The sequence below is a fragment of the Canis lupus genome, chromosome 13 (genome assembly GCF_011100685.1).
Source record: "Canis lupus familiaris isolate Mischka breed German Shepherd chromosome 13, alternate assembly UU_Cfam_GSD_1.0, whole genome shotgun sequence".
Lineage (NCBI taxonomy): Eukaryota > Metazoa > Chordata > Mammalia > Carnivora > Canidae > Canis > Canis lupus.
The window spans coordinates 13,037,793-13,053,140 of record NC_049234.1 but is presented as its reverse complement, the minus strand read 5'-3'; the positions used below and the strand labels follow the sequence as shown (position 1 = coordinate 13,053,140).

The 15,348-nt window shown below is 34.0% G+C and overlaps 1 protein-coding gene across 2 annotated transcripts in view; it reads left to right on the top strand.

The window, feature by feature from the left end:
- The window catches only part of CSMD3 (CUB and Sushi multiple domains 3), a 1,311,859-nt gene that overhangs the window by 894,880 nt on the left and 401,631 nt on the right, over window positions 1-15,348 (top strand). For both annotated transcript variants that reach the window (XM_038555367.1, XM_038555366.1), the window contains one exon: window positions 6,473-6,667. In XM_038555367.1, the coding sequence (XP_038411295.1) occupies window positions 6,473-6,667 (195 nt within the window). The remainder of the gene's footprint in view (window positions 1-6,472; window positions 6,668-15,348) is intronic.

Sequence of the window (15,348 nt, the reverse complement as noted above, 5' to 3'; positions counted from 1 at the left end):
TGAATATGTAGCAATTATTAGTTTCATATATACCAACAACAGCTAATTTGAAAATGTAATGAAAAGATAATTTCTCAGAAAAATAAAATTAAAAAATATGTAGAAATAATTCTTACATAAATCCAAAAAACCCATAGAAAATTTCAAATTTATTCAGAAAAGGAAATTTTATGAGAAAAACATTGAGATAGATGCCATCTTCCTGAATTAGAAGACATTATATAAAATATGTTGAGCAGCCCAGGTGGCTCAGCAGTTTAGCGCCGCCTTCAGCCCAGGGTGTGATCCTGGAGACCCGGGATGGAGTCCTATGTCAGGCTCCCTGCATGGAGCCTGCTTCTCCCTCTCCTGTGTCTCTGCCTCCCTCTCTCTCTGTGTGTCTCACATGAATAAATAAATAAAATCTTTAAATAAATAAAATAAAATAAAATAAAATAAAATAAAATAAATAAATAAAATAAATAAATAAATAAAATAAAATAAATAAAATAAAATAAATAAAATATAAAATAAAATAATAAAATAAAATAAAATAGAATAGAATAAAATATGTTGTTATATAGAAATTGTTTTCAATAACTTCAATAAAAATCCTGACATACTTTCTTTGTGAACACACATTCACATTCTTTGTGAATGTGTTGACATGCAGCTAGGCAAAAACAAAAACAAAAACAAAAACAAAAACAAAACAAAAAACAAAACAAAACAAAAAAACAGGCAATAATAGAATAGATGTGAGAATTTTTAAAAGAAAAGTGTTTATTCGATACTAAAGTATAATATTGAGTTGCTACCAGAAATTAGTGTGGTACTCACAGAAATATAACACTGAGTCAAAGGAAGTTATATTAAAAACTGCATCTAATATAATTAAGGGTTTAGAATATTACATTGGCATTGACCTATTCATCTGAGATGAAAAATTAGCCTGATAGTTCTCAGTCATCCCTTGCTAGAATGGGGGTAATTTAGATCAGAGATTAGCCAAGTGGGACAAATCTGGCCTGAAGCCTCATTTGGTAAATAAAGTTTTATTGGAACATAACTGTGTCCTTTCATTTACCTATTGCACGTGGCTGATGTCCTGCTACAGTGACAGAGTTAAGTAGTTGCAAGAAACCATGTGGTTTGTAAAGCCAAAGCATTTACCATTCCTCCATTTACAGAAGTTTTCTGACGCTGCCTTTAGATCAAGGGCCATAGAATCAAATGATTCCAGGATGCAGGCAGGTAAAAATGTGAAGAGGAAATAGGACTAGATATGTGTGCACCCATTATGGAAGTAGTAGGGGACTGGAGTGCATTAACTTTCTCAAAGAAGTTAGAACTCTGGAATTTTTCCCCTCAGATGTGAAATAGGATGATTTTAAAATTGATTTCAAATTTTTGACAGGTATAAGAAAAAATTGTACCAAACACATTTACTGGATCCAGCCCAATGGCTATCAGTTTCCAAGAGCTGGTTTTAACTCCTCACATCATTCCATCCAGAAGAACAAGCAAATTTAGGTTAGAAACTATATGTTTTAAATGATAAAGATTATACATAGGTAGTAATAAATAACTGATTATATATAATTCCTATCATTCTTTGGCATATGTTAAATATTTTACACATCTTATACATAGGTATAGTTATATTTTTGTCTTTATGTTTCTGTAGATAGATATTTGTCTAATTTCTGAATGCTAATAAAAGATCTAAAAAGCAATATAAAAAATCAGAAGAAGGGATCCCTGGGTGGCACAGCCGTTTGGTGCCTGCCTTTGGCCCAGGGCGCAATCCTGGAGACCCGGGATTGAATCCCACGTCGGGCTCCTGGTGCATGGAGCCTGCTTCTCCCTCTGCCTCTCTCTCTCTCTCTCTCTGTGACTATCATAAATAAATAAAAATTTTAAAAAAATCAGAAGAAATTATTATTTTTAATACTCAAATCAAAACAAATTATTTATACTAAAATTAACAAAATAATGTATGAATATTGTGTAAATCATAATATTGAACTAAGCATTCATAATTTTAAGTGATCAGAGTTCATGAGCCTGTAAATTCCAAAAAGAGAGAAAATGGAGAAATCTTCAACTTTACAAGTAGCAAAGAAGGGCAGATTAATAATATGTCATTTTTCTTATCAAATAAGGAAGGTCAAATGATCATATTTTATGCTGGTAGAGCTATATACTCCCTAATATATCCTTATAGTTCAGAATAAGTTAATACAACTTTACTAGAAAGAAATTTAGCAAAATATTTTCAGGCTTAAATTTCATACCCTTGTAAATTAAATTTGGTGCAAAATTATATGAATTATATGAATTATATGAATGAAAATTATGTAATGAAAGCCACTGGAAGAAAATACATCATTATTTTAACTATGATTTCCTCTTTTTAATAAGACCATTTACTTTTCTGTTCTTTACCCTTTTTCTACTTCCTAAATATTCTGTGTGATCATTTAGCCCAGATGTTTTAAAAATTAGAAGAAAACTGGGATGGGTGGACCAGGGGCAGGAAGAGACTTCATCTAACTAAAGTGTGAAAGTTTGTCCAGTGTTAACAACTAGTGGTGATTGCTACAAAAGCTAATTTTTCTCCTTATCTGTGTTTTAAAATATGAGAGCATCCCATGGCCATGGTAAGAATGAAGCTCTCCTAGTTACCACCCTCACCCCAGGTTTCATCTGTGCTACAACATCCCTGTTTGTTAATATCCAAATAATATTTTTTGTCTTCAATCATTTCATGAGCATTATAGCTTTATATGGAAATCTCTAAATGTTTCACCTCTGTTCTTTCTTAAGCACAGAAACAAAACTGTGTAGAACTCTAATACAAATATGATAAATGTCTAAATAAATTGCCTTTATTACTCCGATGATACTTTTGTGCATACTTAAGCATACAGTCATGTCATGCAAAGTAACAGTTGCCTTTCCTAATATATGAAAGTGGTAACATTTTTTCTGTTTTATAATTTACATTGTTTAATATTATTTTTTCAAACTGCTAATTGATTATCATAGTCATGAAAAATAAGAATAAAGAAATAATAAGGATATAAAGGATATAAAGGTATAATAAAGATAAGTATAGTAAGTAAGGTTAAAGCATAATAAGGTATAAAATAAAGCAAAATAAGGTATAATATTAAAATATAAAATAAAGCAAAATAAGGTATAATATTACTTTTGAACATTTACTGTATTTTATAATCTTATTTTAACAGTTCCTTGCCTGTCTAATTTTACTGCGCCAATGGGAACAGTGCTGTCTCCTGATTACCCAGAAGGATATGGAAATAATTTAAACTGCATCTGGACAATAATCTCTGATCCAGGGAGCCGGATTCATCTTTCTTTTAATGACTTTGATCTGGAATCCCAGTTTGATTTCCTTGCCGTTAAAGATGGAGACTCTCCAGACTCCCCAATTCTTGGAACCTTTACTGGGGCTGAGGTGCCTTCCCATCTTACTAGTAATAGTCATATACTGCGATTGGAATTTCAGGCAGACCACTCAATGTCAGGACGTGGCTTTAACATCACTTATAACAGTAAGTTTATTTTTTCTATATAATGTATTTCTACAACATAAAGCTAGAAAGGAATCATGTAAATCAGCTCTCCTCCACAGAAAAGGAAGCTTGAACAAGTCCTATATATATATATAAAATATTGCTAAGGATAGTCATTCAGTTTGCAATTTCCAACCATATTTTATTCCCTCTTGTGTCATTTCTCTGTGAGAGACCTCAAATTAAGGAAAAATGTTTCAAATATTATAATATCAGCCAATACATTATTTATTCTATTCAATCTTATAAGCATAAGTTCAAACCTAACGTATATCATATACTTTGACCATTATTGGTATGCAAACTTAAGGTAAATAAATCTTTCTTTCAAAATATTCATAAACCGGGGCACCTGATATGCGACTCAAGGTTGCAGTTTCAATACCCATGTTGAAGGTAGAGATTACTTAAAAATAAAATCTTAAAAAACAAAACAAAACAACATATTCATAAACAAAAGGAGGACCTTAAACAAATAATGACAACACAGAATTATAATTCCAAAGACAAAATTCACAAGGCTGCAGAAACATTACAGAGCAGGCAATCATTAGCTTAGGGACAGCAGACCACTGAGCTGACTTTGCAAAGTCATCATGGGGGAAGTACTTTAGAGATTAAGAGTGTCATCTCTGCACTGAAACTATGCAACTTCAAATCTTGGCTTTGCTCCATTTTTAGGTTTAATAAATGAGCCTCATTGTTCATATCAGTAAAACCATTTTAGGTTTCTGTAAGGAATAAATTAGATGATGCATGTAAATAATTTAGCATAGAGTATATGATACCTAGTAAATGTTAAATAAGAATTAACTGTCATTGTTTAGTTACCTATTAGTTACCTAAGAACTATTATCTTAACATCTTATTTACTTGTGTTTATTATGTTGCTTTGAGATTTTTTTGAGGTTATTGAACTCTTATCTATCACTCATATTCTTTGTATTTTTCTGAAAAAATGATATAAATATAGTAAAAATATGAATCACATAAAGGAGAAAATATCTTAGTACGTTAACACACTTACATATAGTGCCTCTGTTTGCAAACGTTTCCTAAAGCTATAGAATACTAGTGACTTTTCTTGTTTTTTTCCCTGAAGCTACCACACTCTGTCAGGTATTGACCAACTTGATGAGTTAATATTTGTGTCATATAACAATAGGATTATAGTTTCCTGTTCTTTAAAGAGAATGGCATCCCTCACCTCCACCCCCGCCATTCAATGCTGAACTTTGGCAATTAGTAACAAAAAGCAGTTATTGCCTTTTCAAAGTGTCACTGGTGGTGAAGTTGTCAACATGTAATTGCACATTATTAAAGTAGCTGTGACATGTGTCACACAGACTGCTGTATAAAATAGTTGCTTTATCTGAAAGTCCTCAAAAATATTTCACATAAAATGAAAGATATATATATGATAAATATATATATATGCACTTATCTATTTATTATTTTTATTTTGTCTTAAATGCATATTATTTTTAACTTTAATGTTTCTGGTACCTTCAGGATATTATGGAAATAGATTCTTTGTGTCTTGATCTGTTTCTTTAGTAAATAATTTAATCTATTTTATTCAAATTCTTACTAATGTTTTCTACTGAAATTTTATTTTTCCTAAATAAATACCTATCAGACATTATATATAGGAACAAGTTTTAATCAATTGAGGTTTTTCATTTTTTTAACACAACAACAAACAATAAGTAGAAAAAAGCATACCTACAAGTATATTTTTAGGTATATTAGAAGTTACCTTAATATTCTTCTGTATTGCTTAACTTAAAAATGAAGAGAATGAATAATAAAAGTTATATAATTTATGAACAATATGAAAATGATGATTAGTGAGATAATTTCAAATAACTTGATGTACTTAAGCAGCATGAATATAATTGTAAATAACTCATTAAACTATGTTTTGCACATTTAGACTTTGCTATTTTTAAATGTTTTTCCATTTATATCATGCTTATTTACACATTTATGGTGCATATTTGTTGATCCAGACGAGTAAAGAGAGAAATTTGGAGGGTGCGTGTAATCTATAATCTTGAGAGATTCAAATAAGCACATGGTCCCTGCACTTCTGCTACTTGCTAAGGCTAAGCTAAATATATCATAGAAGACACAAAATAAAATAGGAAAATGACCCTGAACTCAAGAATTCACATTCTCTTGAGACCTGAAACAAAAAACCCAAGATATAATATGTTGTTGAGAAAAAATGAGAAGCCAGACTGAAGGATACATTTCAATCCTATCTCTATGACCTGAGGCAAGCTACTTATCTTTCTCTGAATCTCACATTACTCTTTAGAGCTCTAAATGTTAAATGAGATTATAACTTTTCCAAATCTCCTATCACTGTCTGAAACATGGTAATTGCAAGAGTTAGCTCCCTTTCCCTTTCCTACATAGCAGAAAATAGATGACTAATGGAAAATTATAAAAAAATTTTAAGACTTTCATACCAGATTGGAACCTTTCACTATAACTTCACAAGACTGTCTCTCCATTCCAATGAGTGAATCACAATAAAAGTTTGCAATGAGAGTGGTCAACCTGCTTTGTACTTAGAATAATTAGAATTCTAATCAGTTTACACTGGAAATTTTTACATAGCTTAAGTCTAATGATCTCCAGAAATAAGCAGAAGCAATTCTATTTTATATAATTAATACTTTAAAAATAATTACACTATTTTAAAACAATCACACTTGTTTACATCATAGGCAAATAGATTGTGTCAATGGAGAACCATCAATTTTTTTAATAAAAGTTTTTCTAGAAATAAATATAATCTTATTTAAAATCAGTTTTTCTCATCCCAAATATATAAGAATCCCTCTCATACTGATTGTATATTTTTGTTTGCTCTTCTCAAGCATTTGGACATAATGAATGTCCTGATCCTGGAATACCAATCAATGCACGGCGGTTTGGAGACAACTTTCAATTAGGAAGTTCAATTTCGGTTATTTGTGAAGAAGGATTTATTAAAACCCAGGGAACAGAAACAATTACATGTATCCTTATGGATGGAAAAGTAATGTGGAGTGGACCCATTCCAAGATGTGGAGGTAAGTGCAATGGCCAGTGAAAATTATAACCCGATCATCATTGTGCCCTAGAAACCATCACAGGGAATGCATTGTTTACCAGGACTGTTGTAATCTTTATCTTAAAATATTATTTAATATTGTACATAAGACATATGTAGTTAAATTACAGTTAGTGTTTCATGTTAAAATTAATTGTTTAGAAACTTTCTTAGAAGTCCCCTTTTTTTCTTTTTTTTTTCTAGAAGTCCCCTTTAAAAAAAGAGCTCTTATTAAAAGATATACATTAAGATATGGTAAATCTTGGTCGTATGTACAAATTCTCTTTTTAACTATAGAGTTATAGTTTAGTATACTTTATACTCTAGTCATCCTTTTTTCATGGTATTTTAACTATTCACAGTATAAATACTTAATTTTTAAAAATGTGTTAACAATGGGGAACCTAGGCAGCTCAGTAGGTTAAGCAGCTGACTCCTAGTTTTGGCTCAGGTTATGATCTCAGGTTTTTGAGATCAAGCCCCATGGCAGGCTCTGTGCTCAGTGTATTGTGTGTGTATGGGGAGGAGATGGTTTTGCCTGAGATTCTGTCTCTGTGTCCCTCCCTGTAGCACTCGCTCTCTCTCTCTCAAATAAATAAATAGATCTTTTTAAAAATGTCAACAATGAATAATTGCTATAAAGAAATAACAATAAATCAATGTATGCTAAAGCAGCCATTATTTAAAATGTGTAATTTTTGAGGGCAAAGTTTGCTAAACACCTTTTCTTTTTCAATTTTGATTTGCTCTATAAGTTGTAGTCAAGGAAGTTCAGGGCAATTTATGCACATATGTAATGTGTGTATGTGTTGTGTGTGTGTATGCAATGTTTGAAAGTTTATATCCTTAAATACATGCACTCATATAAAGTCACAAATTATATTGCTAAAAAGAAAGAATGATCCTACTTAAAATATATCATGTATAGTGTACCAATTTAGAATCTATGGTAATGTTTATATGAGGTATGGAGCTTCAATTTAGAATTATCACAATAAGAATTACCATTCTGAATTCTACTTTTCTCCTTCCACTCCAGTACCTGAGATTACATATCTATTTTATTTAAAAAGATATAGAAGAAGTTTTACTAAGGAATAGATAGATGAACCAGAGCCATGAAACACCTTTTAACAGATCATCATGTAATGAATAGGTGATGCTTTTTGAGGAATTTCTTCATTTTCTTACTTGCCCAATTTTTCTTCTCACCTGTGTCCAAACTGACAATGAAAGCTTTTTTGCCGTTTTCTTTTGATTTCTAGCTGATAAATTGAGAATATTTAATCTATAATTTTCAGAAATATTACAAACTTCATTTACTAATACAGCCATTACCTATAAATGCCACCCTATGTTGAGTTAAACATTTTCATAATGTCTCATGATGAACTAACCCAGACCATGCAATTATGTTTTCCTCGTAGCTCTTCAACTAGCACCTCCTTCCTCTTCTAATCACTTTCTCATTTGTATTATCAGGGGGCTTAACCAGATGACTCCACTGTTCTTTTCCAAACCTCAGATGTTATGGGCTTTGTAAGAGGCTACCCTGGCAATGGTTAAGACTGCACTATTATATATATATATATACATAACATAATGGAGTTGCATTATAAATGGTGAAATAAAAAAAGAAAGAAAAAGAAAGAAAGAAGAAAGAAGAAAGAAAGAAAGAGAGAAAGAAGAAAGAAAGAAGAAGAAAGATGGAAAGTGGTGTTCATTTTTTTCCCCATTATACTTTGTCCCTGAGCTCATTCATTCCTTTAATCGTAGTTCCTAACTCAAATTTGGAGAATCATTCTGAAAAGCCTACATTAGTATTTGAAGGAAAAGTAGATGGGAGAAATTTTGTTTCAGACAAAGGAATGAACTGGAGTGGAGGATAGAGGGTCAGGGGTTGATGACTAACCAGTGGGGTGCAGAGCATGGCATGCTTTGTAAACAATGCTAAATGGATTAAAATTATCTGTGGCCAGCAGGAAGCCACTTCAGCTCAGAAGTGACATGATCTGAGCCTCTCCCTCCTCTGCCCTGGTTATTGTATACAGTTCAGTGAACAGACACAGAGACCACCTCCAGGGAGTTGTTGAGGCTGTTTGGATCTTCCCCTGCCTAACTTGGGGGTTGGCTTAGAGGCTGCTTATTTCCTAGCTGAATGAGAAGGTAAAAATAATGAGTTTGACCTCAACAAATCATTTTATGAATCACTGCTTAATTTGAGAGCAATTTTAGCAAGTTTTTCACTGTGAAAAATGAATGGCTTTTAACTTTTAGAAATGAGTGAAACGAATATTCCAAACTCTAATTAGGCACAGGCCAATAGGCTCTTGAGGCATCTTCCAGAGAGCTTTGTGAAGTTTCCAAAGGAAAAGAGTATTATTTTCTGGGTGTTTGAGTGAAGTTACATACACTTGGCTCACCTGCCAATTTCTGGATCTAACCCCAAAGTGGGAACATGACTAAGAATGAGGTTGGGAAAGAGGAAAGGAAGAGGAAGAGGAAGAAAGAGAAGAGAAGAAAGAAGAAGAAGAAAGAAGAAGAAAAAGAAAGAAGAAGAAGGAAGAAGAAGAAGAAGAAGAAGAAGAAAAGAAGAAGAACAGAGGAGGAGGAAGAGGAGGAGAGAGGAAGTTGGGGACAGGGAAAGCAGAATCAGAGTGGGCTGGAAGTGATTTTACTGTGGCACTTGTCAGGTCACCAGCCATATCCCAGGCCATATCCCAGGCCATGTTGCCAGGCAGTTTCCACCAATAAACTAGGCTGCTGTCGACCCCTGTATAGTTCACTCTGGCTGGTTTAATTTCTGAGACTCTAATTAAGGTTTGTAAAGATTTCCTTTAGTTTTAGTTTTGCCTCAGTTCTACTTAGATGTTAACAACAAAAGCCTGAGACTAGCTGAGGAAAGCTTATTCTTTTTCTTCCCTAATGTGTTTATGCTTTAATTGTTGTTGATCTGTTTTTAATCACCCCTCTCCCTCCACTATTCCCCAACTTGCTATACAGTCTCTCCCACTGACTCAAAGAACTATGTCTGGGAGTCCTCTCTGCCTGTCTTCTTTGTCCTTTACACCTTCCATATTTTGACAGAGAAGTCTTGCTTATTATTTATTGTAATTTATCTTTTAGGGCACTGTTACAGCCTTCAATACAGGCTTGATGTTTTAGATAAAATGTTCTTTATCATCATATTAAATATTTTATATGGATGAAATACGTACATGTGTATGTTCTGATTAATACAGATAACTATTTATATTCTAGTCTGTTAATACAAAATATCCAAAATTAAATGTATTGTTAAAAGTTGCTTGTATGTATGGATTGTTGTGTGTTAATATTAGAAAGTAGGAAGTTGCTTGTTTCCATCAGGATTTATAAAGCAAGGGAGTCAGGATAAAATGTTTTGATAACACAACACAAAGCTCTAACCTCTTTAAAGATTGCCTTCTCTCTCCACACACACACCCGCCCAACTAATCTACTGCAATTGTCTAGAAATTTAGGCATATTGGCAAATTAGTAATCCACCTGCATCAACCAATCTTCAACCCTAAACTGTAGGAAATCTTTGAAAAAAAGTGAAAGGAAATGTTTGATCAATCATAGTCCTTGAATAAGGGTTGGTGAGCAGAAAGAGAGAAATGAGATCATAATTTGATACAGTTCTATGATCCCACAGCTGAACTTGGATTCATTTCAGGTAGCTTAAATGCAATTGTTGGACAGAAGTGGGTTACACATTTCATTTACTGACCCGAAGTTCACCACTGATGCATTAACCAAGGATAGATTTAAGTTATCTTTGTGAAAATTTGAACCTCTTTCTCTAGAGTGGGTTGATCAAATCTTCTCAAGAGGAAGAATGATTAGAGGCATTCAAAAGCCTTGGGATCTTTCAGTTTCACTAATGGAAAACAAAATATGTGAATTCCTGTAATCAGCATTGAAATCATTCACTTTGAATTCCACAAACTCAGTGTGACAATCAATGACTTCTTCACTTACCCTTAAACTGTTGCCTGAATATAACTGGCTGTATCTAGGGCCAGTCTCTGCATGGTGTCTCCTTCAAAGATATATCCTACAGCCACGAACAGTGTAGATGGTTATCATAGGTCTACCTTAATGGGCTGACAGAGAGATTTTCATGATGTGCCATGAAAGCTTCCCAGCTCCCACTGACTCAAAAATCCTCTTCCTCCGTCTCCACCAGTTTTCACTCATAACAGCTGCATAAACATTCTCCCTCTTTGTCCCCTCAGGACCCCTCTGGCCTCACATTTATTTCTTTTTCTGCACAGCCCAAACCCCTGTTGGGCACCTGTGAGCCTCCTCATAAAATACAACCCTCAGGAAGTGCAATTTTCTTTTTAGAATATTTTCCCTTGGATTTTCTTCTTTCCACACCCTTTTTCTTTTTCCTAATACGATCAGAATTTCTCTCAAGGGTCTCTGAGGGCATTGTGAGGCTCGCCGTTTCCTTCAACATCCTTTTGACCAGCGTAGGTGCTTGAAAATTTGGAAAAGGGGAGAAAGGAACACAGAATTATTGTGTTTGGATCAATTTCTCTCCACACCTCGATGTATGAATGTATCTTCTGAAATATGGGTAAGATGTTGCTTTCCCTTAATTTTCTCAAGGATATAATGTATAGCTAGATTTCCTTCACAGTACCAAGCGATGCAAACTGGAGTCATCCCTAAACCTCAAATCCTAGAATCTTTTTCTCGGTAATATCCCAGAGCATTTCTAGTTTCTGGAATGTTCCTTGTGAGCATTCTGCATATATTGCTATACAGAAGGCAAAACTCAAGGTACAATATTTGTATCAGAGAGGTTTCTTTACTGGGCTTTGGGAAACTCACTGGTCTCTGACCACCATATTCTGACCGCCCAGCTCCAAAGTGCTGAGACAACTCTGCCTTATTGTCTATACCTCAAATGATCTGAGCATCATTAGATTCATGGGTCCCTTTGTAATATGGTTTATGTGTGTGGTCATTTGGTCAATTGGCTATAAGTCCATTGTAATGTGAACCAGTTACAGGTGCTTCTGATCCTCCCATCTGTTCATACCTTTGCCCAGTGGATGTCTTGCTTTTAAACCATTTATTAAGAGGTTAACACATACGCAGAAAATGCCATTCCAGCATTTGCACTCAGCTCAGATTCATCTGGATATTCGTATCCTCCAGGGTGGTGAGCCTGACTGCCATTAGATGGAGGTTTCGATGGATCTGTGTCCACAAATAGTAGCTAATGCCCATTGCTATAGATAAGGAGTCATAACCTCAAATGCTTACAGGAGCAAAGCAATAACAGAAGCAAATTAGATGGGCTAAATAGAACAAGCTGCCCTCCTAGGGAGAGATGTGATTTCTCACTTTTTTTAGAGACATGGTTACAAATAAACATCCCTCTTTTTAACATCAATAATAACAATAATAAATAATACAAAAATGACATCACTGACACTGATGACAGTGTTCCCATTAGCCATCACAGTTCCTTCATGCACACTAGAAAAGGGCATTTTCCAAGAGGAAGATGACTTGAACTAGTGATTACTAAGGTCACTTTAATTTGAAATCCAACAGTAGCAATCAATCACTTGAGGACTGTGCCAGGCCAATGGAGCAGGTCAGAAGTTATACATCAACCTCTCCATTTTGAGAAAGCACTCCAGTGTTTCTTAACTCCAGTTAAGAAACTGGGTATCCTTTGGACTTACCTAAGAACTACTTTCCAGATAGTTATATCATGAAAAAAATGTTTTAAGTTCCTTCTATTTGTGAATTTGTGTAACATTGTTCAACTCCAATCCTCGAGCACCTAGAGTCTAGGCTGAAGCATCCTATTCTGTGAACAGAGCATTCTCCCCAGATTGTCATTTCAATCCAGAGTAGTGTCTATATTGTCCTTTTGGCTTTGCTTTGGTATTCTGCACATGTCTGATTCTTTTTCACCATTTGGCATTCATTTTTTTCTAATAATCTAGCTGCTGCTATGGCTCAATTATGTGGTATGATCTGATTCAGGTGGACTTGGGCACTGTCCAGGTTATTCAAGAAGTTTTAATAAATAACAGAGCTGTTTGCTTTGCTTTCTTTAAGAGTTAAGATATAAACATTTTATATAGTACAGTAAATAGAAAGCTTCCTGAATATCTTCCTAAGCCATATCTCCCTCTATTTCTTCCTCCATCCCCCACCCTCCCATGGTTAAATGTAAAAATCATCATCTCCATCATCATAATCATCATCATCATCATCATCATCATCATCATCATCATCATCTCTCACATGCTTACACACACAGTCCTATCATCACTAAGCTGTGCTCTACCTTCCTATTTTTCTTCTCTCAGCCCCATGCCCTTGCTTACATATATGTAGCTCCTCTCTTCCACATTTAACCCTTAGACTAATACAAGACCTACTCATTCCACTGTGCTCTGTCCCCAGGAAAGAGTAGTTTATCCCATTCTAATAGTTTCAGTTGAGATTTTATCTCCTTGGAAGGTTGGTAAATACAGTTCTCTACCTCATTATCAGGAATCATGCATTAGTTTAAAACAATGAAAAAGGAGAAAGATCAAATTTTTGACATGTCTTTTCAAGCTAATCTCCGGGTTGCATTTCTACTTTATGAATGCCTGCTTCAGTATTTGCCAGTAATAAACCAGCGAATGAATCCCAAAGAACTTGAAAAAGATACCATGCCATGAGACTCATAATAAAACAAGAAAGTTCTCTTTCTAGGTGTCAAGAAGTGAGTGCTAAGTTATCTAGAGTTTTCTGTTTTAGAAAGCAAGACAGTTGGACATAAATTAAGTCTCCTATCTTTGGTGCAGTCATAGAAGGAAACTGCTCCTGGGTATGAGAATTTATTATTCATTGGTGAATGTCACTTTCTTAAAGCTACTGAATTCAACTATGTAGACTGAAAGATGAGAAGGATTTATTTACAGGACAAAAATGAGAGTTGGACTACAATGTATTCAATATTTTGTTATAAAGCCTGAAGTACCTACCATTTACTTTTTAAAGTCAAATATTTCTTAATACTTTAAAGTTATAATCATTTAACTGTTCATGGAAAATAAGTTACACAGTCTAAAAATTATACATTTTATTAAATTTCACTTTATTAATTACACTACTCAGGCTCATTTTAGACTCTCTTCCTGGTATCTCCTCATTTCAATGATCTCTGTAGTTTCCAAGGTAGGTCTTGAATATCTCCACTCTATCCATCCTCTCTATGGGTAACTGTCATCTAGTCTCTAACATTAAATAATATCTATGTGCTGATGTCTTTCAAATTTACATCACCAGCCTAGTTCTTCACCCTGAAGTCCAGACTCGTATATTCAACTTCCTACTCAACATATCCACATAGATGTTTAATAGGCATCTCAAATTTAATCTGTCCAAAACTGATCTATCTCCCTCTGTCATTCCAAACCTGCAACTGTCACAGAGTTTCACCATCATCATTAATAGCACTCCTTTCTTTCAGTAATTCACACCAAAACTCTTGGAGCAATTTCTGACTCCTTTCTTCTGCTACAACCATACACAATCCATCAGAAAAATTTGTTAGCTCTACCTTTGAAATATATTCAAAACTCATCTAGTTCTTATTTCTTCCACTGTTGACATACTGGTCCCAGCAATCATCATCTCCTGCCCAAATTAGTGCAACACTCTCCTAACTGGTCCTGCTACTTCTGCCCTTGTCCCTATTCAGTTCTGTAGAAATGATTTGTTGTCCAATTCATCTGTGCCCATTGATTAATTACTTCATAAATCATTTCTCCCCTGGGACTCAGAAAGGTTCTAATGCATGCTCACTATCTGCATCTCTCCTCATTTTTACCTGGCTTTTATCACCCCTGCTCTCTGCACTGTAGCTAGCAATGTCCTCTTTGATCTAAAGCAATCCTTTCAACAAAAATGGAAATAGAATATTGGCCTTCTGGATTACATGGTCATGTTCTTGAATATAATTAGGATATAATACATTCATTGGACTGCTTTATAGATAAAGAGGATTACATTTAATGAAATACATTGGCAGAGTCAGATGAATGCTATTGGCTCAAAGCTGTTGATTTAATTAAGACACCAAGTTAAAACTAACTGAAAGAAAAATTACCCCTTCCTGGTGGAGTCTCATAATATTTAATAATATTATCATTGTAGCCTCCCCAACTGACAAGAAAAACATTAGGAGCAAAATGTCTGACAAATAAAATATAAGGGTAGATTTTCCTGTACCTTTGGTATAAGCAACTTAGACACCCAAATAAGGAGAAAAAAGTCACAATATCCACTCTATAAAATAGTAATATAAAATAATAATAATAATAATAATAATAATAATAATAATAGAAATCTAGATACCCTCTTCATGGCTAATTAAATGTGTTCTGATCCATCTTTCTCAGTCATAACCTCAGGTACCCCATTTGCAATTTATAAAATCAGGAAAAAGAAAGTAAGGGAGATAAATATCTAGATTGATTTATCTATCTATCTGTCAATGTATGTCAATCTATCTGAAACTGTTGAAGTCAAAGTTGTTCAGTTTTTCATTTATCTCCCTCTAGGGAGGAGGGTACTAGTCTTTTTTCTTCAAGCCAAGTTGACGGGAAA